The 26,382-nt window shown below is 44.4% G+C and overlaps 1 protein-coding gene across 1 annotated transcript; it reads left to right on the top strand.

Moving 5' to 3' along the window:
• The first annotated feature begins 13,994 nt into the window (after positions 1-13,994).
• LOC133890512 (putative MO25-like protein At5g47540) lies at positions 13,995-25,893 on the top strand. The gene is made up of 11 exons (XM_062330902.1): positions 13,995-14,515; positions 15,199-15,360; positions 15,501-15,619; positions 16,698-16,772; positions 17,560-17,653; positions 18,255-18,314; positions 18,813-18,881; positions 19,285-19,383; positions 25,216-25,260; positions 25,343-25,445; positions 25,618-25,893. Exons 1-11 carry the CDS (start codon positions 14,390-14,392, stop codon positions 25,674-25,676), a joined length of 1,011 nt encoding a protein of 336 aa, XP_062186886.1. The 5' UTR covers positions 13,995-14,389; the 3' UTR covers positions 25,677-25,893.
• The last annotated feature ends 489 nt before the right edge of the window (positions 25,894-26,382 follow it).

Genomic DNA, 26,382 nt, shown 5'->3' on the forward strand with positions numbered 1-26,382 from the left:
TATTTGCTTAGTCAGCGTAATAGTAATTAGCATGAATTTATATAATAGTAATTAGCATGAATTTGTATAATAGTAATTATTTGTCTAGTCAGAGTAAGTAGATTGTATAATGGTAATTAGCTTGAATTTGATTAGTCAATATAATTAGATTATTTAATTAGTTTAATAGCATGATGGTCTAGTGGTGGCACTTTGTGCTAGTGGTGAGGTAGGGTGATGGCCTAGTGTATGCATGCTCTTCATAGGTGTAAGTAGGGTGTCGACGCAATGAGAGAAAAGAGAAAAAGAAAGGAAAAAGAAAAAAATCAGAAATATTTTAAAACTTGGGTTGGACAGAAAGATTCGATTAAAATCATAATGTACCGAAAATTGTCAAATTGATTTTTTTTAATTAACAATAGTGTGCGCCTGTTTAATTAGTATTTTAATTCAATCAATTAAAATAGTGGTGTGCACCGAACAGCTGCATAGCCAGAGAGGTGGTTAGGGATGGGATGTGATGAGAATGATGGATGGATAGTGGTGTGAACTTGTTTAATTATTTCATTTGAATTCCATATTGATGATTTAATTAGCATTGTTAATTACTTAAATATTTAGCATTGTTAAGTATTGTACTATTTATTTTGCATTATTAATATATTTATTATTTATCGAGAGGTGTAATTAGTTATGTATTGTACATATATTTAAGTAGTTATTTTATTATATGTACCTTTGTTTAGCAGATACCGTATTACTTTCTATATTTATTATGGAGAACGTCTCGCAGTTTTGCACCAAAGACTTGTAACAATTCAAAACTGCCAACACATAGAGAATTCAGTTGAGATACATAATGACCTAGATGGCCTAAAATCACATGTTATGAGCCTTTTGCGTTTGAACCAGCAATTCCATGCTGTTGTTCTGGAGGGTGTGCGGCCATGGTTTGTTCCAAATAGGTCGATCGTTGTCCATACGTTGTTCAAGATGAGAAGGAACAACGCATGAGATTTTTACTCACGCAAGGCATTGAAGGAGAACTTTGATATGGGGTGTATGTAAACATAATGCCATGACTGGTGCAAGGTGACGCAATGACTATTGTAGAAGGATCAAGCTAGTAGGTGATGTATGAAGAAGATGAAGGGCATGACCGGGAGGATAGTTCCGGTAGAGAGGGAGATAGAGTGGACCCTTCTGAGGTAGATGTAGAGTGCATGGATGATAAATCCAGTGGTAGCGGAGATGAAGAAGCTGCTGACAATGATGACCCGGTGCCGATGATCTAGCACTTTGGTGGTGCTAGGCTGCTGGATTATGCCGTCATTGAGTATAACACCTTATCTAACTGAGGATACTAGAATAACGACATCCAAGTTGGGCAACAGTTTCGTAACAAGGGGAGGTCATCTACTTTATTATCAACTATATTGTAATGACAAGAAGGGACCACAAGTGCACCCAGTCTAACCGTACGGAGTATGAGGTTAGATGTATGAAGCACCCGAATTGTCCTTACTTTGTAAGAGCACATAAGCCGAAATATATGAACTATTTTGTTATCAGTAGGCACACCCCACATACATGCAGCAAAGAAACTATTAGGAATGTGAGCCACACCGGTGATGTGATGTTCATGGCCTAACTCCTCATCACCCTTGTTCGCACGAATATTTGTTTGTCGCCAAAATCCATTATGGAGTAGGTGCAAACTAAGATGGGTATGCTGATCAATTACTACATCGCGTGGCGAACGAAATAGAAGGCATTGAAGATGCTGTTTGTAAGCTTTAGGAGTCTTACAACTATGTTACAAGGCTACTGCAGAAGATTGCCATGATGAATCCAGGGGCTCAATGGGCCATGGTGGATGAGCCGCTCAAGCTAGAGGATGAGTCATACAGAACTACTGACCGATACTTTATTAGGTTATTCTTATCCTTTGGACAATACATCAAAGCTTTTAAACATTGTAGGCTAGTTGTATGTGTGGATGCCACAATTCTGAGCGGCAAGTACCATGGTATCCTTATAACAACGATAGCGGCGGATGCAAATAATCAGATCATTCCTCTCAGCTTTGCAATGATTTAGAGTGAGAACAAAGATAGCTAGCTGTGGTTCCTCACTTTGGTGAGGACACATGTCGTGGGCAACAGGGAATGAGTTTGCATCATCTCGGACCACAGCAAGGGCCTTCTGCATGTGTTGGATGTGATATATGATAGCACAAACTACTCTATTGCATGGTCTGATATGGAGAGAAGATGGTGCATGTGACACTTAGGAGCAAACCTGTACACAAGGTACCGTACCAAGTCTCTTGCAAAGAAATTCAAAGGGTTGTATTTGTAAAACCAGCAAATGAAGTTCAACAAGATATGGAGAGAGCTAAATGAGACCACTCACAAGATGATGGCAGATCAACAACACAGAAGGACTATTTTCGAATGCAAATGGTTGGGGGACAAACTATCGATAACCGTTCACGTGCTACGTTTAGCCAGTGGATAATGGCAAAGCCGACAGAGCGTTGGGCCCTAATCCATGACACTCACGGTGCCAGGTTAGCACTTAGGATTTAAATGATCATATTGTGCCATTTCTTATGCAAATAGGCCTTTGAAAATTATTTTATCCCATGTTAGGTACACCATCATGATAATAAACATAGCGGAGACGTACAACAATGTTCTAAAGGGAGGGCATTCCGCTGTGTGCCATTATTGAGCTCAGATTCTATAGAATGACATACTACTTTTGAGCCATGGTAATGCTACTATGAATTGCAGCACATGGTTCGACCTAAGGTGGAGGAAATCATATTCAGAAGGAGGAAAAAAGCACACTTTCATTGGACGAGGATCTACGACCTGGCCAACAATGAATTTAAAGTCATGTGCCGCCGTAGGTATGCTTCAGGGTATAGCACAGGGGACATCGTGCAACACTTTCAACTTGGGCCCCACGAGGTGAAGTGCACATGCAATAAAACAAAACTACACCATATCTCGTACACGCATGTCTTAGCTGCTTATAGGGACATGAGTGACAATGATGGATCACAGTATGTAGCACCGTACTTCATAATCGATACGTTGAGTAGCACATGGCTTTCAAAGATGTGGTCCTTCAACATCGAAAGTAGCTACAAAATGATTTAGGGGCCTAAGTGGGTACCTTATCCTCGAGCATGATGCACGAATCCTAGAAGGCCTACAACCATGAGGCTGTAAGGTGACATAGATGAAGCAAATGTTGTTGAACGGCTACTTAAGTGCAAACTTTTCAAATAACCTGGCCATGACAGGAGGACATGCCCGACCCGGTAGCGAACTATCATGCCACTATTGAACTATAGTGTATTAGAGTTGTTGCATTTTAGTTTGTTGTTTGAAGTTATTCACAGTCATGGTTTGTATTCTAAATTGTTATTCACCTATTAGTTGTACTACTTATTTTGTAATATATCGTATGATATTGGCATCAAATACGATATTTTTTATTGACCATGAAGCTTTTAATATATTCTAATTTGTTATTCACATACTTATTGAACAATGAAGCTTGTAATATATTCTAATTTTTATTCACATACTTATTGTACTATGAAGCTTGTAATATATTATAATTTGTTATTCACCTAATTATTGAACCATGCAGCTTGAAATCATTGTCATGGCTAATGATAGTCTTCTCGAGCTTCTTCAGCAACGGTACGACAAGAACCATAGAGGATGGATGATTTTCACAGGGAAACAGGTAGCATGATTATATGTGCTTTTTAATTGTCATGATAATTTGCTACTAACTTAGTACATGTATTAGATACCTTTTGCAGTTGCTTCTGCTGCGAGCCCAGAGTGTCCACACAATTAAGAAGTTAGACCCCCGATTCCACGAGCCACTCACACGGGCAGGACTGCTACCTTTCCCTCTTATGATGGCCGGAGCTCCCATAGCGAGTGGTGGCAGGAGACCTCTCCCACCAATTGAGGAGTCACTACTCACAGGTCTTGTCGATTGGTGGTGTCTTGAAACACACACGTTCCATTTTCCATTTGGCGAGATGGTCGTAACATTGAGGAACATGGCATGCTAACCAGGCTACCAATCAGGGGCGCTCTATTAGTAGTTTCGCGACCAGCAAAGGAGCAGTGGAAGGGTTATGTTGAGGGCAGGTAATTATTTGTTATGTAATGCACTTCAAATATTGTAGTGCTACTTAAGCTTCATTGAACCTCTGTATCTTGTAGGTTTTATGTGCACTATGACAAGAAAGATGTTGGCCTCTCCATGTCCTGGATTTATGGGCTACCACAGTTCGGTCCATACCCACTGGACGAGGCTATAGTTATACAACAATATGAGGTGTACTTGTACGTCCTGCTAGGAGGCATCATGTTCTGCAACACGACATCCGATTGTGTCATCTCTATATTGTATGGTTAGCAAGTCAGCTCGCGTCACATCCTTATGAGCCGGCATCTTACAATTGGGGATCTGTTGTGCTAGCTGCCACATATAGAGGATTGTGTGATGCAACCCAGTGATCAAAGAAGAAGGGATCTATTACAGACTGAGTACACCTCTTACAACTATAGAGCCAGGAATACCTCCTAATTTGTCAGTCTTGGGTGCTCAATAGATACTATCTAGTCCCTATCTTTAATGGCATTGCAGATGACATGAGGCCTATGATGGGGTATCGGTGGATGCATGCTAGACTGAGATGGAGTCAGCAACAAGACCATGATAGCTATTTTCGGGGGATCAATGATTTGGACGTCCTTAGCACCGATCTCATGGAGTGAGATCCATGGCGTATAGCACAAGTGGCCGAAATTGTATCTGGAGGGCTCATCACATCATATTGTTGGCATGACTCAGACTTATTGATGATCAGATGCTTCTTATTGTACATAAATAACGTGAAAATATATTCTCCTAAATGTGTATAGAGGCAGTTTGGGTACCGACAGGTAGTGCCAGTACGTCCCCCACAAGATGTCGGTCGAACGCACGAGTAAGTGTGTTATTGTAGGTATCATTAGTACCTTATGTGATCCATGTTAATAAATTATAACTGTTGATGTCATGTACAGGAGGAGCGCACAGGGGGGCGGAGGCATGTGGGATAGGGTATCCATGAATGTCGAGCACCTACAGAGGTGGACAGAGTCAGCTGCGATGGATGTCGTCATTCTTGCTGGACAATACGATGATGCCACATACTGGAAGTACCTTTCATGGTATCATCCACGCATGTGTGTCACCTTACTCAGCGGACTTGTATAGTTGGCCCCCAGGCCCTTCCCTAAGGATTCTGCCCGCCTTCTTCATGTTGTGGTAATTGATGCGGTACTTATAATTATTTTTGTTGGTTAAACCTGTGTATTACTGACATGACCCTAATCTTATACAGATCGAAGAGACGTACGAGATGCATATGCATACGGAGCAAGCTTGTGGGGAAGCAAGTGGGTCATCAACATCACGGGATTAGAACCCTCTTCGTGACTACATGAGGATGAGAGGGTCCTGCTTCCTATTTGCTATACGTGGCCTAGGTGGTTGTGCCCTACGGTGGAGGATGTATGAACTACCAGCCATGGACTCGTGCCGTGCCTCCCACAACAGACGCTCATCAAGTGCCTGTCATGAACCCGTTCGGGCACAGTCACGAGAGGCACCTTCGTCTTCGGAGCATCGCAAGGAGTGCACGTAGGTTCCTACGCCCGAGCAGTGTACATTGGGTCTAAATAGAAAATGATGAACCTGAATGTGGAATGCATACTGGTTAGGTAACATCACTATCCTTCTTTGCCTCATACAGAAACCTAGCGTGGAAGGATAGTTGGCTAGTTTGCACATCCTGAGATACCTTTGATGCCGCTTGTGCAAGAAAGCCTTAAGGTCATCGGTGGTTACATGTTGGAGCGAAGCGGTTAACGTAGAACAGAAGGTTCTTGCATATAATTTGGACATAGCTTGGAATAGCTTGTTCTCCTTGAAAGGATCATCCTTCCTTCTCACACAACCTACAAGGAGCCATTAACTGGTATATCAATCGTTGTAGGTGTCCATGAAAAAAGCATGCATTAGAAGATCCCACCATAGATTTATTGATCATTGACTGCAACATTGTGGCTTTACACCAAAGCATGAATCCCTGATTATTTAATAAATATTAAACAAGTATTAAATATCATAACTAATATGTAACAATGCTTAAAAAATAACTATAAATAAAGTTATGTGCCATAATTATTTGACAAACATTAAATAAATTAAAAGTAATTACATTAATAATACAAAGAATAAGACATGATAGAGATGACTATGACAATAAACCGAATAATACATGTGTCATGAACAAGTACAAGTGCATCAAACAACTGCACTAGCTACTCAACGACGATGACGTCGCACGCAATCTCTAGGAGTGTAAGCATTTGGTGGGTGTGTGCCCCTCATCCAAGCAGCCTGTGCTGGCCCCTATTATGTGTGCCTTTGCTCATCATCTTCATCATCCTCCTCTATGGGACCCCCACCAAACATGTATCTAGACCCGCTACTTGGCCTTGCATGTACCATGATGAAGGATTCTCATGTGAAAGTTTGGACACCTCTATTATGTGTGTCGATGGAGTCCAGTGTGCTAAAGGCACACCTTCTGGTGCCACTATGAACCCTCAGGTGCATCAGGATAGTGGGGGTATTGTCTGTTGAGGAGCTCAGTAAAACTAGTGGTCTGCAGTGCAGCAGTCCAGTCAAAATCTTGTGTGTCGCTTAATTCAGACGTCTGCTGCGTGCAGTCAATGACATCCTCTTGATGAGTCAATGCTGCAGGCAGAGATGCCATCATAGTCTGAGGAGGTGGTGTTCACTACGAGGGCTGTGAACCCAGTTGTAGCGAAAATAGCGCTATTAGGCCATGATTGTGATTTTGGTGATTAATGACAATATAGTCATTGATATTAACGTATTTTTCAAGAATATATATTAGTAGGTCTCATGGATGCAATACATCAAGAAGCCACCGCAGCTGGGATAAAGTTTAATTGAATTAGAGAAGTCTCGAGAAGATTTGCCCCATCGGAAAGTTTGGTGTAGAGGAGTTTATACTCACCGGAGCATTGAGTCTAGAGGCTGATAGTCTCATCGGATAGTTTAGTGAATAGGACATAAACTCATTGGAATATTTTTGACAAAGGGAGAGAAGGCTGAAGACCTCACTGAATAGTTCGGTGATCTGCACTAGGTAACACCGGAGTATTTTCTGTAGAGAAGAATGCAAGTACAGAAGACTAAAGATCAACCCACGAGAAGGTCCGGTGCTTGGTTTGTGCTCACCGGAGTATAGCACTGGAGCATTTCTTGTAGAGGCGACTGCAAGTGATTAAGAATGAAGATCAACTCACAGGATAGTCTGATGATCATAGAGATAGTTGCACCGAAGCATTTCTAGGGGAAAGAAGAGAAGGTTTAACTCACCGGATGGTTCGATGTGAATAGAATGAACACCGGATAAATGTATCGGAGCATTTTACACATATAGGCTACAAAGGCCCGGATGACTCAAGATAACTCACCGAAAGGTCCGATGATGGATTTGAAGGTACACTGGAGTGTCCTGTGTTCACATAGGCTGTGAGTGGAGTTCCAACGGCCAATTTCTGAGTTTGTACTCACCGGATAATTCGGTGTTAGTACTACTATTCTTACTTGATCATCCGGTGTTAACAGCTTTTCTGAGTTATTGGGAAAATGGCTAGTTAGTGGGTTTAAGACTATAAATACCCCTCCACTCAGTCATTTGAAGGTGTGGCAAGCTGCTAGAGTCTAGAGGAAGCTCATATACACTTGAGAAGACATACAAGCCACCAAAGTGCTTAAAGTGATCATCCAAGGTAATTAAGCATAAGATTAGAGAATGTTTAGTGCTTATATGCCTAGAGTGAGTTGTGGCTAGATGCTACATCTTGAAGAAGGGATCAAGGAGTAATCCTAGCTTATACCGAGTGGTACATTGGCACCTTGAAGTCTTGGTGACTCGTCGGCATCTTGGGCCTTATTGGCTCAAGCTTGTTGACCCTCCGACTTGATGTGGAGCAGCGATAAGACACGTGTATGGTGACGCAAAAACCCTTAGCTTGGTGGCTCAACCTTCGAAGTGATTATGATGACAAGTGACTAAAAGAGAGGTTAATGGTGACACCTTATCTTAGTGGTTTGGTGGCTGATTGTGCTTGATACCTTGTCTTGGTGACTTGATAGCTTAAGAGTCGTGACTGGAAGAGACTTGACGACCGGAAGCATATCCTTTATGGAGCTCCAACGTGGATTAGGGGTGGCATTCATGCCATCGATACCACAGGATAAAATTCCCTTATGCCGAGTTTGTCTTTCTATCCTATTTATGTTTTCGTATTTACATACTTGCAATTTACCTTGCTAGAGTAGGTTGTAATCCTCTTGAGCGATAGAGTAGACACACTAGATAAACTTAGAGCACATTTAGATAGAAATTGAGATAGATTTATCTTGTAAACTTTTTTGGAGCTAATTTGATTTAGGTTTCTAAGTGTCCTAATTCACCACCCCCTCTTAGAACGTCATCGGTCCTCACACCAGTGTACACTGCTCGGGCTCAGGAGCATGTGTGCACTCCTATGCCTCAGCACTGGAATGTGACACACGATGTTTCGTAGCCGAATGTACCTCTCGCGACTGTTCCCGAACGTGTTCCCCATGGGCACTGGACGAGCGTCTGTTATAGGAGGCACGGGATGGATCCATACTGTCACACTCGGTTTTAACAGACAAAACCAGATGTGACTTATGTATACTCAGAATTTTAATACATATAAGGATGTCATAGGTGAAATAACAAAAGCAATACTTTTATCGAATACACGTTAAACTCTTACAACAATTGACACATATTGTCTTCTATGTAGATATCCACAGTGGAATATAAGCACTAGTCACTACGTGAAAAATAGATAAAGTAAACACGAAATTAGTGACAGGTCGTAACATGACCCATCACTTAAAATAATAGTGACGGGTCGTAACATGACCCGTCACTTATGTCAGGTCATAAGTGATGGGTCACAACTTGACCCGTCACTTATGAGTGGTGCAAGGTGACCCGTCACCTATGATAAGTAATAAGTGACGGGTCACCTTGGGCACTCATAAGTGATGGGTTAAGTTGTGACTCATCACTTATGATCTGACATCATTGACGAGTCATGTTGTGACCCGTTATTAATGATAATAGTCATAGATACTTAGTTTACTAATATTTTTATTTTTATTTTATTTTTTTCTTATCTATTATCACCTAAGCAGCATTAGAATAGGAAATATATATAATTTCTGCTCAAGTTTGATGTAAGAGGTGGCGGTTATGGATACAAACGCGTGTTTCAAAAATGGTGCAGAAACTTTGGGGAGCGAGAATTCAATCTTCTAAACCGTCTTTGGCCTTGAAAAATTCACCGAACCCCACAACATATGGGAGAAACGGATATAACTTTTTCTGTAGATGTCCGTAGAGTAAAAAAAAAATCAAAATCCGAGTTCGTATGCAAAAATTATACCGTTTTACCGGATGCACTTGGTAGCATACCGAAGCCCCTCCAACTCCTCATCTCCAACAACATTATTGTCATCAGTTACTTGAGATGGGGGTATTAAGGGGTTGTTTCCATAGGCAATGATCTCCACTATCATTGGTGATGTCACTAAATATCTCTTGGAAAAGATGTTCATTCTGTAGACCTAGCTTCTTAAACTTGCCACAATGTGGAATTTCCTGGTAAACACAAAAAACATGTTAATACCACTAATAACATGACCAATGGACACAAAAAAAGATATTGCTAATAAAACTTACACTCCTTGCCTTCTTCCACCATTCATCATCCATTTTAATTGTACCCTTCACATTGTCCCATCCACAACCTGTTTGCCTCAACACTAACTTTTTCCATGCCACCAATTTGATCTTCAACTTGTCCCATTTGTTCTTAATTTGACCTTTGCATAGCCGGTCCTCTCTTGGAACCTTTGTTGAACTTCAGCATAGCCTACAGAGTTCAGATGTGTGTTTGGCCAATTATCTTTGTCAACTTGTTCGGAACTCACAAATGATCCTAGTGTTGTTAAGGTTCAAATCGATTGATGAAGCCATCTATTGAATATATCACTGAACTAATCATTTAATATATAAAAAATGTAGCATAGAAAAACACAGCATTTCACTGAACTAATCATTACAAAGCAATATGTAAGCACAACACCTCATTGTGGGGAGAGAGGGATGGAGAAGATACCTTGCAGCTTACACAGGCGACTGAACATGATTTGTTCTACAAGTTGTCTGCCAATATTTTTTCCTAGGAAGCTAAATGCAATAAAATAGTGTTTATTCTCAGAAACCATCACATATGTGAAACAAAGCAGCTGTACAGGACAAACGTACTCAGAACTTCTTGATCCAACTTATCCAACTTATGCACAAACCTACTCAGAACTACATACAACAGGTTACCTCTTATTCAACTTATCACAAACCTACTCAGAACTTCTTGATCACAAGTGGCAGGTTCAGCTAGGTATAAATCTCTCATATGCAAGTGTAAGTGAGTTTCTTTGGCAGGTCTAACCTAGTCGAAGTAATCATGTAGTATGAAAATATGAAAGTATCAACAACTTGAATATACAAATAGAAGACTGGTTACAAAGAGTCCCAAGAATGAAGCTCATATTTTACCTTTGTGTTTCTAAACAATGTCATACAAGCACGAGACACATCGTTCTGATAGTTGATCAAACTCTCTCCACCACCCTGTGAAATGAGCTCAAAACAGTCAGAAAACAATCCGTAAGAGAGGCTACTGCAAGCAGCTAGGTATAAATCTAGTTAAGGGAAAAATTTTGCGGATCATATACCATAATCCTAGAAACCAAACTAATTCTTTCCAAGGGAAAATGGCTTCTGCCTATATGCATTTTCTTATTTCTGGTGCCTTGAATGCTTCGACTGTCTAGAGTGTGTAACTAACTGATGACTAATTTCATTGGATGAATAAGTTTTATTAGTTCAAGTTGCCGATAGAACTAGCTAAAAGCCTATGAGGGCTTAAAGAAGATTGACTGTATTAACAAATCATTTCAGCATAGCATCTTAAAGGTTAAATCTAAGTACACATATTTCGCATGAAATAAACCATCCCATGTTCCATTTTGGCATGCGGAAACCTATACAGAGGTATTAAGGGTCTGTTTAATATGTATAGGTTATAAACATCATATGCGTGGATCAGCCAAGGTCAATAACATGTCATGCTTTGGCTTCTGGATTGCAACAGAATGGAAATAACAAGTATTATCACCACTAGGCCATAGTATCAACAGAAGGGGAAAAAACAAGCATACAATTTGACAAACCACCCAGGAAAATTTGATAAGACAAATTGTCAACCTGGTGCTTGGTGATGGCGGATGGTCAGCGGTGCCGGGCAGCGGTGGACGACTTCAATTTGTCGCAAATTGTGGGTGGCGTCCAGTGGTGTCGGGCGGAGGCAACCAGCTATGGGAGTAAGCGGTGGGCGGAGGCGAGTGGATGCGGACGGAGGAGAGCAGTGGTGGGTGGAGGAGGTGTCGGGCGGAGGCGGTCAGTTGCGGGAGTAGGCGGTGGGCGGAGGTGGGTAAAGGTGGGCGGAGTGGTCCTGCGGCGGAACATGAGAGCTATGACAAAAATCACATATGGGTTCCCGTCGGGTGGGGGCAGGGACGGCCCTAGGGGCGCGGAGGTCGGGGGTGGTGTCGGGGGTATTACCAAGTGGCAGTAGGGGTTATTACCCTAATTCCACGAGGACATTTGAAAATGAGATTCGTGATGGACTCCATCAGCCGTTCCATTAAAATGAACTACGAGAAGAATTGCTTCATGAAATTGGCTGATCCATAAATTGGTGGAGCTAGGGTGTTTAGGAGGGCTTCACTCAAACGGTGGAGTTAAGAGCTAGAGCCTTCCCAAATAGTCCCTTCACAACACTCTTTTCTAGTACTACTAGACTTGACTTCACTTGATTCTCATGGTTAAGGATGGCAATTGGACCCAGGGGTCTGAGTACCCACGGGTTCTACATCCGATGGGTCTAGGTCTAGATTTCGTCTACGGATTTGGTGGATCGGGTATCTAAAATGGGCCAAGTCAGATCCGGGTTTTCAATTTTACCCATAAATGCCCATAGATCACCCGAAATCCCAGTCCAACTCACCCATAAGCCCAACCCAACTCACACTGTCACTCCAACTCACCCTTTACCCCGGCCTCGGGCCTTTGGTTTCCACGTGCGACCTCCTTGTCCCCGATCCCGGCCTCTCTACAGCCACCTCGCTTGGTTGCCCTGACACTTGGCCGCATAGCCTGGTCTCCTGTTGCCACCCCGCTCGGGCCTCCATGCTTGGACAGTCTCTTGCTTCTAGGCCTCGAGGTTGGTGAGTGCCTCAATGAGCTCAGCATCCACGCAACGGCATCCCTCGTCCAGCTTGGTCTCCTTCTTCATGTTGTTGAGCGCCGTAGCGATCTTGACGCATTGCCTTCATGACGGTGGACGCCTGCTCCTCCCGCTGCTTCACCTCTCGACGCGGATCTGGAGTGTTAGGTTGAAGTCGAACAATGCCACCTTCTCCATCTACTCCGCCAATGTGGGGAGCGGCGTGATAGCCATCGCCGTCGTTAGCAGCTGACTGGTTGATTCCAAAGTCGCCGTGATTGAAGTGTAACGTGATAAATTACCAGATAGAAGAAGACGTCTAGTATAGAAGATAAATAATGAGTGATTGATAATATTTCTAAAAGGAAAATAGAATCCAACTTTATATAATGACCGTTTGATTAACGCGGGTAGAATGTGAGGATCGTTTGGATCCGCCACATCTGGTGAATTATATAGGAGTATAGAATATAAAAGTATAGATTCAAAACATGAAAATAATTGACTGATTCCATTAAAATTGCCATTTAGATGTTTCAAACTTGAATGCATCCGCCAACTCGGAGCCTTAGCTATAGAATATCCTCTGTGAATATTCTCTTGAAATGAAAATTTTGTAGTTGCATCTCGCATATTCTGTTGCATTGTGTTACTCCTACCCGTTCATAGAGGAAGAGCCGAAAAGGCATCCTAAGAATCCAAAACAGTGAAAGTTAAAAGGCACATTTCCATGAGTTTTCTAATGGCTAAATCACCGAGTTAAATACGATTTGACACGAACAAAACCTACCTCAAATGGGTAGATCACATTCGTCTTCACGTGAAAGGCCGAAGAGTCGTGGATCCCGTGGATTCATCCCACGAAAACGGATCGAAGATGTATGAAATCGAATTTAGATAGTATAATTTACTATATTTTAATCTGTATGTGAATACGGATTCGGATATCCTCGAATACAAATACGAATCGGATAGTTCGAATACGAATCCGAATTCGGATATCTACTCGATCTTCTAAATTCAGATCAGAAATTTAAATTTTTGAAAAAAATTGACTGAAATTTGATAAAATTCGACTGAAATTTGTTCTAATTTGATTGGGCCGGAATTTTAGAAATTTTGTTCAAAATTCATGTTGGAAATTTAAATTTTTGATCAAATTTAACTGAAATTTGACTGAAATTTGTTCCAATTTGATTGGGTTGAAATTTCGTTCATATCTAATTTTTTTAAAACTTTAGCAAAATTTGGTTCCCTGGATGGTGGATACAAATACGAATCGGATATATCTCAAATTCAGATATCTACATTTGAATCTGAATCTCGAAAACAAATTCGAATATATTCATTTTAGTACCTATTTCAGAAACAAATACGGATAGAAATATCCATATTTATATTTTAATAAATATAAAATTAAATAATTCAAATTTCCTACCATCAATTCATCACCAGGCGGATTACAAAGTTGGTGTGCGCAGAAAGGCAGTAGAAAAGAGGCGGAGCAGAGAACGAGACAGCGAGAAGCGACGCTGCGACAGGCAGGAAGCGTCCCGAAACGCGACCAGTCTCGTCTCTGCCCACTGGTGGATAGGGATCCTCGCCCTCGCCCTCGTGCCCAGCACCCCACCCCACCGCAGCCAGAGTTCCCAAACCCTCGCCTCGCTCGCTCGCTCCGATCGCTCCCGGCCCCGGTCCCACCCTCGCGCGGAGGAGAGCAGGGGCCCCAGGGCCTCTCGGGCGGCGACCCCGTGGCGCTCCTGCGCGGCTGCTTCTCGTTCGGGTCGGCGGGGCGGAGGAGGCCCAAGGCCTCGCCCTCGCCCTCCCCGCCGCGCTTGTCCCCCGCGGCGGCTGCAGCGGCAGCGGCAGCGGACGACGCGGGCAAGATGAAGGGCCTCTTCAAGTCGAAGCCGCGGACGCCCGCCGACGTCGTGCGGCAGACGCGCGAGCTCCTCGTCTTCGTCGACCTCCACTCCGGCTCCCGGGGCGGTGACGCCAAGCGGGAGGAGAAGGTGAGATCGAGTCTGTCCCTTTGTTTAGGGTTTTCGAGGCTTCTATTCCCCATCCCTGCCCGCGAGTTCGGCCCTGATCGCGCCTGAATGAGGGAGCTGTTTGCTTAATTTTTTATCTATATCCTTGAGTTCGGTTAATTTCGTCACAGATGGAAATGGTGCTCAGTGATATGACTCGAGGCTATTTGCTTTTTCTTTGCAATTCCTTAGTACGTAGTACTAGTGCACTACTTTTCTCGGATGTGATTCATGATTGCATTTTAACAAATTGAAAAGTGATAGCTCATGGAATTCTGGGAGATACGTTTTTGTTATATCAGCTGAATTAAGTTGATTACAATAGAAGTTGGTGCAAAGAGGAGCATGTTGTAGGTTATCAAGCCGGCAAGTTGTCATCATAACTCACTTCAGAGTTCAGAGTTACTAGTAACTATGAACGTCTGTAAGTGAAATTGTAACTTTTTGTTATACATATATTCCGAATTAAGTAATGCTGAAGTTGCCACAAGCCAACCACCACCTTGGACAACGTATAAACAGCTTTATCCCCCGCATTATATGCTATAGAAACCTTTAGATATTTAGTCCTATGGTTTTCTATAGAAAAAAGTAGTATGCTAAATGCCCACTGTTATATGTCCATTCAATTCAAATGGGTTGCACCTAAGATTAAATTTACGCAGATGACAGAGTTAAGCAAAAATATCAGGGAGTTGAAGTCTATTCTTTATGGCAATGGTGAATCAGAGCCTGTCACTGAAGCTTGTGTGCAACTGACCCAAGAATTCTTCAAGGAGAACACTTTACGACTATTAATTATATGTCTTCCAAAACTGAACTTGGAGGTATAACTTTAATTTTGTTTTTGATGTACCTAGACTGTAATAGAATAACATTTATTACATACACTTCTCTTATTGTTCTGTTTTACATGAATATTTGGTTAATTATTTTATGGATATATATGTACTTTGGATCATTGCAGACCAGGAAAGATGCTACTCAAGTTGTTGCAAACTTGCAAAGACAGCAAGTATCCTCAAAGATAGTTGCATCTGAGTACCTAGAGTCAAATAAAGATCTCTTGGACATCTTAATTTCTGGGTAAGAATGTTGTCCAAGTTAAAATAACTTTTGACGATCAGTTCTCTTTTTTCCTTTGAAATAATTCATTGGAAGAATTTCTTATCTTGTTTGTTTAACTGATTAACTCCCTCTGATCCTTGCGCTTGTTAGTGCCACCTGTGCGACCAATTGACCATGTGTTCCATAACTCTCCACCTGACCACCTGACTCTTGATTATGGTACTAGTTTAATGCTAAAATAAAACTGGGTGAGCAAATGAAGTCACCAGAACGTAGTTTTCATTTTTAAACTATACATCTGGATGCATTAGCTATTTCTGGTGTTTAAGTGTGCTCCCTCTGTTAAAGAATATAAGGCGTATTTTGTTTTTTAAAAAGTCATCAAAAGTAAACTTTGACCATTAATTTCTCTTATAATATGTTGTCAATTGCTATAAAATCGACATTATATTAAAAGTACTTTGAAATACAAAGTTTGTATACTAAACATGCATATAATTTTACTAATTGTCGGTCAAAACTTATGATGACTTTTTTGAAACAATATACACCTTATATTCTTGAACGGAGGGAGTAATATTTATTTGTTTTGTTCGTAAACCATGCCTGCTTAGTTCTTTTGTTGTTTTTTGCCATACACTCAGTACACAATTTATCTCAACTCCTGATGGCCATGTCCATTTCCCAGCTACGGTACTGTGATTATCATTGAAGTATTTTCTAGTTTAAAATTGTTTTTGATCACTTAGTGAACAATTACTGGATGTATGCCCTATTTTCATGTTGTCAGACTGCTTTCTGAGCTGATGTGTGGCCTTTTATTCCCCCAGATACTTTCTTTGTGCTTAAGTTTCTTTAATTGAATGATGATTTCACCTTCTACCCTTCCACTCAACACTATCCAATTCTCATCATTTGAGGGTTTAGATTACTAGAGTATGTTCATGCATACAAGTTAGGAGAAAAACACTGTATATCATGGCACCACTGCATACTAGTTAGTTTGTGAGCTTCTACTACCTTCATCTGAAATTGGCTGTTCAACATAATACGGGATTACCTTTTGTTTATTTCGCTCATTACTTGCACCTTACAGGTATGAGAATATGGACATTGCTTTACATTATGGTGCCATGTTGAGGGAATGTATCCGCCACCAAAGTATTGCAAGGTGACACAGCTGATATATTCTTTTTAATACACAGTATATATATTTTATCACAATTAATTGATGAATCAAAGATCACATCATTCATGTCACGATAAAAAAACTATCATACCCATGAAATGATCATGCAAGAACCACTGGAGGAAGTGCTCCATTCAGGTTTGCAAGAAGTCAAATATACATTTCTCGTTAGCCATAATGAAAGTCAACCGGGATCCCCTGACGTCGCGTGTTGTCGCTGACGCGTGGGGCCGAGCCCACATGTCAGTGACGACATCATGGTGACTTCAACGTCAGGGGATCTCTTTCCAATGAAAGTACCGTGTTTTTAGAGGGTCATCGAGTAGTACAGCACATTAAAATTATTAATTCATGAATGAAAAATTGAAAATATATGTTGCAGAACGCTGTACACTGTACAGAAAGCCTGCACTGCAAACTTCAAAAATGATTTTTGTGTTAAACTTTCTGATATACCAAACCCAAATTTTGTTCAAGTTTTTTTCTTAATCTGATGTAATTTTGCTTGCATCTATTGCAACCATATTGGAACTGAGGTTGTCATATGGATGGTTTTTGTATACATTTAAAATCACTACAAATGGTTTGACAAATTTCAGTAATGTGATTTCGGTGCTCGATTTTTCCCCAGAATATTATAGGACATAAATGCAAAATAACACCTTCAATGATGATCTAGGCACAAGCTAGACATCCATTCAAATGTTGTAGAACTTGAAAGCTTCTGTAGAATTTTAGCTGTTTTTTTATAGCATTTGTTCAATGACAGGTATGTTTTAGAGTCTGAACACATGAAGAAGTTCTTTGACTATATACAGCTTCCAAATTTTGACATAGCTTCGGATGCTTCTGCTACCTTTAAGGTGAGTTGCTTCACCCTCTTGCCTTAAAATATTAAGTCAAGTGCTCCCTATATTCTGCTCAAACGTTTAACTTTATGTCAGCATGTTTGTATCTAGCATCTTTAATGTGTTTTGCTGCTCTCGGTAATTGAATTTTTCATTGCAATCAATTATTTATCAAAATAACTTTGACAAGTATTCAAAAGGTATATAATGTAATACTGTAGCTTATTTGATGTGCCATTACTGAAGTAGCTGCTTCTCTTTTAAGAAGCCTGCCTTGTGGAAAGATCATTGAGATTTCTTGCTTCATACTCCCAACTTCTGTACTTAAGACCTAAGTACTAGGACCCTTGCATCAGTTCTGCATAGTGTGTTCACTGCATCACCTTTTTTTTTTGGCCAAAAATGACAGTGACGATAAAAAGATAGCCCTGTTTTCCCCACTGACATTTGATTCAAACCATAATACGTATGGGTTGTAGCTGAAAATAATTAATTGATGACTTTGGTGTTGTGAAATGTAGGAATGTTCATGCTTGCATGTCTAATGTTTTGCATTTTATATTTTATTCGATCCTATACATGCTCTTGTGTCATCATATTATGCCACTGTAAACAGGAACTATTGACAAGGCATAAAGCAACGGTGGCTGAATTTCTCTCCAAGAATTATGATTGGGTTAGTATTTTTAGCTTGGGACCATAATTGCTAAATTTTGTTTTTTTACAAATGTTGTATCGTTCCTTGTGCTGTATGTGTTCAATCTATATGCGATCTATCATGATCTTGTTAGTCAAGTTGTAGCGCATCATTAAATTCTGTTGTTTAAAGAGCACAATTCATATTCTTGTTTCAAGCTCTGCTTGATTTAAATATTGTCTTGAGTTAGGGGAGACCTGATTGGATTGGTCAGATGGATAAATTGTTGACAAGGTTCATTCAGTGTATTTTCCCTTAAATGCTTGAATCTTAGTTATGAACCATTAGAAATTTCGTGTAAATGACCTTTTGAATTATTGATTAGTTAGATTTCTAGTTTGGCTGGTGTCATAACTTGTTCTGTTCTACTTGATATGGCTTAATTAGCACCATGTTTTTTCCATGCTCTTTTACTTTCTATTTTTACTTTCTTTTTTTATGAAACTTCTTTATTCTTTTCCTTTCGCATTTCCTTAGTTCTTTGCAGAATTCAACTCCAGGTTGTTATCATCAACCAACTACATAACAAAAAGACAAGCTATCAAGGTACGACTGTTTTATTACGTTTGGTTGTTTGTGTTGTATCTGTACGGACTATGGAGTGCGAATCTCAGTAGACTTAATACTTACATGTTTTATTTTTCTGTAATATGAAAATTAGTCTGCATGTCTCATCCACCTCACCGTGCTTTACTATGTGTCATTACAACTTTTAGTCAAACAACTCTATGTAGCTTGTGTAACTTTGAAGTTTGAATGATCAAGTAGCTTGCCAATGAACTTTCCTGAGGCTTTTCGGTTCTGTTTGAAGTGAACACCTATTCATTGATGGATAGGTTTGATGGCATCAGTGCTATTTTCTTTGATATATTTTATGAATCTTTTTCAAGATCTTGTAGACATGTTTTTACTGATCAAGTTTCTCATGTTAATATGCTTCTCCTTTCAGCTATTGGGAGACATGCTTCTGGATAGATCAAATTCTGCAGTCATGATACGCTACGTGAGTTCGAAAGATAATCTTATGATCCTGATGAATCTCTTAAGGGTCAGTATACTAAACTTCGCTTGTAACAGTTTGATCTTGCAATTTACATGTTATCCATGCTTGAAGTAAGGAGATTTCAGTTTGCTTGTTGTATCCATGCTTGAAGTAGGGAGGTTGCAGTTTGTTTGCATGCTAGCATGTACATGCCAACGTGAGCAAAATGTCACCATTTCAGCCTCCTAGTGTACGTGCTGTACTGGGACTGCTACCGAAGGGTTCCATACCAATTGCCAAACATGAATGACCCCCGAATTAAATTAATAAATATGGTACCAATGAGGCATAGTTATAAACCTATTTGAAAGCAATTGTATGGCACTAGAATTGCTGGATGAATTAGGAGGCCAATAGGCAGGGTACATATATAGGCAAGGAGGACCCTGGGCTGGTTTATAGAATCATAACCACCGTGGGATCTCCTTGCCTAATATAATAGCAATCAATCTATAATTAGCCATAATGGGCCAATGGCCCATGCGCCTATGCATGAGACTATGCAGCTGTCTAACACCCCCCCCCCCCGCAGTCGGAGCGTTGCCACAGACGTTCAGACTGGACCGGAATTCCTGGAAAACCGTCGAAGGCAGACCCTTGGTGAAGATGTCGGCATACTGGGATGACGTCGGCACGTGAAGAACGCGGACAGCACCAATGGCGACACGCTCCCGAACAAAGTGAAGATCAATCTCAATATGTTTGGTGCGTTGGTGCTGAACCGGGTTGGATGACATGTAGACGGCGCTGATGTTGTCGCAATACACCAAGGTAGCCTTGCTGGGTGGGGAGTGGAGCTCACATAAGAGTTGGCGCAGCCAGGATGCCTCAGCCACGGCATTAGCCACACCACGGTACTCGGCTTCGGCGCTGGACCTGGAGACAGTGTTCTGGCGCTTGGAGGACCAGGAGACGAGGCTATCCCCGAGGAACACGGCATAGCCCGAGGTGGACTTGCGGGTGTCGGGACAGCCGGCCCAGTCAGCGTCGGAGTAGACCACCAGATCGAACTGTGCTGAAGGTCGAAGAAGCAGTCCAAGGTGAAGAGTGCCACGAATGTACCGCAGGATACGCTTCAAAGCGGCAAGGTGAGGCTCCCGAGGATCGTGCATGTGAAGGCAGACCTGCTGGACGGCGTATGAGATGTCCGGACGTGTGAAGGTGAGATACTGAAGAGCACCAGCCAAGCTTCGGAAATCTGTGGCGTCACTGACGGGGGTGCCATCCTGCGCTGAAACCTTGGAACAGGTGTCCACCGGGGTGGAGCAGGGCTTACACTCAGCCATTCCCGCGCGGTCTAGAATCTCTTGCTTATACTGGCGCTGTGAGAGAAAAAGGCCATCAGGCCGCCGCTGAACCTGCATCCCGAGGAAGTGATGGAGATCACCCAAGTCCTTCATCGAAAATTCCTGCTGCAGAGCAGTGATGGTGCGATGGAGGAGTGTGGTCTAAGAAGCTGTGAGGACGATGTCATCCACATAGAGGAGCAGGTAGATGAGCTCAGCACCACGACGGAACACGAAGAGCGAGGTGTCAGACTTGGCTTCCACGAACCCGAGGGACACCAAGTAAGCTGCAAAACAGCTGTACCATGCTCGAGGCGCCTGCTTGAGACCGTAGAGGGAACGGTTCAGACGGCAGGCGTAATCGGGATGAGAGGAATCCTCAAACCCGGAGGGCTGCACGCAGTAAACTGTCTCACCGAGGTTGCCATGGAGGAAGGCATTCTTCACATCAAGCTGTCGAATAGGCCAGTTGCGGGAGAGGGCCAGCGAGAGCACAGTCCGCACGGTAGCTGGTTTGACGACGGGGCTGAAGGTATCTGAAAAATCAATTCCTGGACGCTGTGTGAAGCCGCGAAGGACCCAGCGAGCTTTGTAGCGTTCCAGTGAACCATCAGCCTGAAATTTGTGCTTGAAGATCCACTTGCGAGTCACTATATTCGCGCCAGGGGGGCGCGGAACAAGGTCCCAAGTGTTGTTCTGGAGAAGGGCAGCATGCTCATCCAGCATGGCAGCACGCCAGTTCGGGTCGGCAAGAGCAGCCCGATATGTCCTCGGAACGGGAGACAGCAGCGCGGTGTTGTACGCAGCAGGTAGCCGGAAGCCATATTTCGCCCTGGTGGTCATGGAGTGTTGATTGACCACGGGGGGAATGGCAACCGCACCCTTTGGAAGGGGCGCAGGGGCGGCTGGAGGCGCTGGAGACGTAGCTTGGCGAGGGCGCCGGCTGTACACCTGAGTGATGACTCGAGCCGGCGGCGGTAGCTTGGCAGCCGCGCGGGGAGGCGCAGGGGACGCCGGGGCAGTCGCACGGGGCAGTGCGGAGGACGCCGAAACAGCCGCACGTGGCTGTGCAGGGGACGCCGGGGGTGCTGGAGACGTCGAGGCCGGAGCAGGCAGGGGGGCACCGGTGGACACTGCCGCACGCGGCAGTGCGGGTGAGGCGCCTGCTGGAGACCCATCCTCATATGGCAGTGCGGGCAGAGGAGTGGGTGATGGTGATCCTGCAGGCAAAAGGGACCGTGTCGGGCCTATGGGCACCGGAACGGGATTAGTAAAGGTGTCCAAAAACTCGAAGTCCGCGGTGGATGGGGTGTCTGGCTGCTCGGCAAAAGGGAAGGAGGACTCGTCAAAGATCACATGGCGAGAGATGATGATCTTGTTGGAGTCGGTGTCTAAACAGCGGTAGCCTTTATGATGAGCAGAGTAGCCAAGGAAGACACATGAAGTGGAGCGCGGAGCAAGTTTGTGGGTAGCGGTGGCGGACAAGTTGGGATAACATCGACAACCGAAGACGCGCAGATGGTCATACGCGGGCGGGGAGCCTAGCAAGGCTTCATGAGGCGTACGAGAGCGCAGCGTTTTGGTTGGTAAGATGTTGAGTAGAATGGTGGCGGTGTTCAGTGCCTCGACCCAATACCGAGGTGGAAGACAGGCTTGGAAGAGGAGGGACCGAACCACATTGTTAAGAGAGCGGATGGCGCGCTCAGCCTTCCCATTCTGAGCAGAGGTGTGAGGGCACGACATCCGGAGGTGAGTGCCGTGGGTTAGGAAGAAGGTGCGGGCGCTAGAGTTGTCAAACTCGTGCCCGTTGTCGCATTGGACAGACTTGATGGTGCGGCCAAACTGGGTGGAAACAAGAGCAAAGAAATTAGAGAGAGTTAAAAAGGTGTCAGACTTGAGGCGTAAAGGGAACGTCCACATATAGTGTGAGTAATCATCGAGAATGACCAAATAATATTTGAAACCCGAGACACTAGGGACTGGCGAGGTCCATAAATCACAGTGTATGAGGTCAAAACTATGTGAAGCACGTGATGCTGACATAGGAAAAGGAAGACGAACATGACGCCCGAGCTGACAAGCATGACATATAGAATTTCTGATTTCTTTATTACAAGCCAGAAGTTTGGATAGGGTCTCAAGTCCAGGATGACCGAGACGACGATGCCATAGAGTGGACTCAGCGGTGGTGGCGAGGTGTGCAGAAGGAAGAGGTGACGCGCCAGAGGGACGAAGAGGGTACAACGGCCCGGAGCTATTGCACCTGGTGATCACTCTCCTGGAATGCAGATCCTTCACAGAACAACCAGCAGGGTCAAATTCAATAGAACAATTGTTGTCGGAAGTGAACTGACGTACGGAAATTAGGTTCTTAATAAGACCCGGAGAAACAAGGACATTATTAAGACATAATGAACCGGGAAGATGAGCTGTGCCAGTGGAGGTGACGGGAAGTAAAGCACCGTTGCCGACAGCAATGGAAGAGGGAACAGGATACCGCTGGGAAGAGGTGTGGGAAAGAGTACCGGCATCGGAGGTCATATGCGAGGTGGCGCCGGTGTCGAAGATCCAATCGTGTTGCTGAGGCGGAGTCAGCGACACGGTGTTGAAGGAGGAAGCTAGCTCCTGCGCGTTCCAGGATGGCATGCCGGCCGTGGGGTAGTAGTAGCCGGGGGGGGGGGAAGCCCACTGCCCCTGGGCACCGGCGATGAAAGCCTGCGGCTGAGGTGGAGGGGCCGGCAGAGGAGGACGAGCAGCCGGCAGCGGAGCCAGGGGAGGACGATTCCCAGGCCACATGCTGATGGAACCGGACCAGGGCTTGTAGAAGCTGGGCCATGGACCGCCTGGCGGAGCCTGCGCAGGATGCTGCTGGTTCGGCGCGGGAGGAGCTGGACCAGGGGCGGGCGTGCCAGACTGCCGCCCCTTGCCCTTGCCACCGCCGTGCGTGCCGCGCTTGTCGCCCTTGCCGGAGTTCCTGGAGTGGCCGCCGTTTCCAGGAGAGGCGCTGGGGGGCTGACGAGCAGTGCCGCCAGTGCCGGAGGCAATCAGGGCGGTCGGGGAAGGCGTCGAGCGATGAGCCATGTTGAGTTCTTCAAGCAGCAGATCGTTCCGGGCTTCCAGGAAGGTGGGGAACGGGCGCCCACGCTGAAGGTGCATGCCGATGGAGGCGAAGCGCTCGTTGAGGCCGTGAATGATGTTGAGGACGAGCGTACGATCAGTGACGACCTCGCCCAAGTCGCCCAGGGCATCAGCCATGGACTTGAACTTGCGGCAGTAGTCGGTGATGGAGAGATCGCCCTGGACGAAGTTGCGGAAGGCGGCGTCGAGGTAGAGCGCGCGCTGCTCGCGGTTGCCGAGGAACTGGTGCTCCAGGGCGAGCCAGATGGAGCGGGCAGTGGCGGTGGCATGGTCGTCCCGAACGATCTCCTCGAGATCGGGAGAGATTGTGCCGAGGAGCCACGTCATGACGACGCAGTCCATGCGTTCCCAGTCGGGGTAGGTGTGGTCGGCGGCATCAGCAAGAACATGGCGCCGGAGGGAGAATTTCCCAAGGACCAGGAGCATCTGGTGGCACCAGCGGGTGTAGTTGTTGGACTCCATGTCGAGGACGGCGGGGACGAGAGCGCGGATGTTATGGACGCCGACGGCCTGGGCGTGGAGGTTGACGATGGCGGCGGCCTCGTGCGCCAGGAGAGCGTCCAGAAGCGGCGGAGGGGAGCCACCGTCGCCACCGGCGCCGGCCGAGGAGGCTGCGTCGTCGTCTGCCGGGATGGCGGCCTCGGCCGCTTCCCGCTCCTGGGCGGCACGCGCGAGGGCGTCGCGAGCACGGGCGGCGGCGGCATCGCGCTCCTGGGCCGCGACCGCAGCCTCCTGCTCGGCGGCCTGGGCGCGCTGGAGAGCGGCGGCCCGGGTAGCCTCCTGCTGGCGGCGGCGTTCCGCAGCAGCGCGGGCGCGCTCGACCTCGGCAGCACGGGCGGGCTCGGCCGCGGCGGCGCGAGTGCGCTCGGCCACGAGGGTTGCCTCGGCATCGGCGGCAGAGGAGGCGGGTGGGGCAGAACCGGGCATGGGGGCGGGGAAGAGTGCGCAGCCGGGAGGCGCGCGGGGTGCGCAGCCGAGAGGCGCACGGGCTAGGGCAGCGGAAGAAGGAAAACCTAGGCGTCTGATACCATGAAAGCAATTGTATGGCACTAGAATTGCTGGATGAATTAGGAGGCCAATAGGCAGGGTACATATATAGGCAAGGAGGACCCTGGGCTGGTTTATAGAATCATAACCACCGTGGGATCTCTTTGCCTAATATAATAGCAATCAATCTATAATTAGCCATAATGGGCCAATGGCCCATGCGCCTATGCATGAGACTATGCAGCTGTCTAACACTATTAGTATATAGATGTGCTGCCAGTTCTGACCTTTTTTGGGAGCCCTAGTTGTGTACGCTGCCCCTTTAACATTGAATACACTTACAGATTACAGTTGAAGTGCTCCCCCCTTCACCTGACTATTCTTATTTTCTCCTTTCAACTCTATATTGTTTTTCTTAATTTTCCAGGATTCAAGTAAAAATATTCAAATTGAAGCGTTTCACGTGTTTAAGGTAAGTACAACTGCTGTAACAGTTTGTTCTTCCCACAAAAGATTGCCAAGTCATTTGATTATTGTATCACCATGCATTTCAGCTGTTTGCTGCAAATAAAAACAAACCTGCTGAGGTTGTAAACATACTAGTCACAAATAGAAGCAAGCTTCTTCGGTTTTTTGCTGGGTTCAAGATTGACAAAGGTACCATACTTGCTAATCTATTCACAAGACTTTAGGTGTGGTTCAGTTATATTTTCAACGCATGTTGTTTTTAATGTTGATCGAGTTTGTCACTATAGTCGGTTACTATTGAGATTTAATTTTCCTCGGTAACAGTTTGGCATAAACTAATACTATTATTATGGTTTATCAGAGGACGAGCAGTTTGAGGCAGACAAGGAGCAGGTGATAAAGGAAATATCTGCACTTTAGTGTATCTGTGTATCCAGTGTTCTGCTTAAGTGGCCTCTGGTGGACTATTTTGTATGTAATCCCCCACGAGAGGCTTTTGCATGAATCCACCACAAGGACACGTCTAGCCGCGGTGCGTATTATTTGTTATGATTTTTCAGTTATTGACAAAGCTGCATGTGTAATAATATATATCTGCATATTATTGTGTTGAATTCACACACCGTTTTGACTTGTATGTTTGGTTGCTGCTATGAAGATGTGATATTTTTGTTGTTTAACTGCCCCAATCTGTTCCGGAAAGGGGATTATTAGGGTTCGGGATCTTCTCAAAGGTGCGTTAGACCTGTTTTCGTGTTTTTCATTAACATTACCTCAAGAAAAAAAAAACTATATGTCACATTTCAAGGAGGAGTTCCCTATGATATCCAGGATCTCTCTCTCTTTCCTGATCTGTGTAACTTGGCTCCAGGGTGTTATTGGGGTTCTCCTAATCCTTTCTCCGGGATATCTTCACCCTATCCTTTCTCCGGGATATCTTCACCCTACTTTAAGTCTGTCGAACGTTGTTCTCCTAATCCTTTCTCCGAGATATCTTCACCCTAGTTTAAATCTGTAACATTTTCAAAGCATTTTTACTCGTGATAAGACCAACAGTAGTATTCCAGAAAGAGCTCTTCTGAACTACAATTAGTAGAACAAGCTAGTGCCCTAAAACACATGCCCA

This window comes from Phragmites australis, chromosome 14 (genome assembly GCF_958298935.1).
Source record: "Phragmites australis chromosome 14, lpPhrAust1.1, whole genome shotgun sequence".
Classification (NCBI taxonomy): domain Eukaryota; kingdom Viridiplantae; phylum Streptophyta; class Magnoliopsida; order Poales; family Poaceae; genus Phragmites; species Phragmites australis.

What these genes read in the sequence shown, in the direction of transcription:
- LOC133890512 (XM_062330902.1), top strand. Translation starts at nt 14,390, where the DNA reads ATGAAGGGCCTCTTCAAGTCGAAGCCGCGGACGCCCGCCGACGTCGTG. An exon ending in TTCCAAAACTGAACTTGGAG is followed by an intron (nt 15,361 to 15,500) that starts GTATAACTTTAA and finishes GGATCATTGCAG; the next exon opens with ACCAGGAAAGATGCTACTCA. An exon ending in CGCCACCAAAGTATTGCAAG is followed by an intron (nt 16,773 to 17,559) that starts GTGACACAGCTG and finishes GTTCAATGACAG; the next exon opens with GTATGTTTTAGAGTCTGAAC.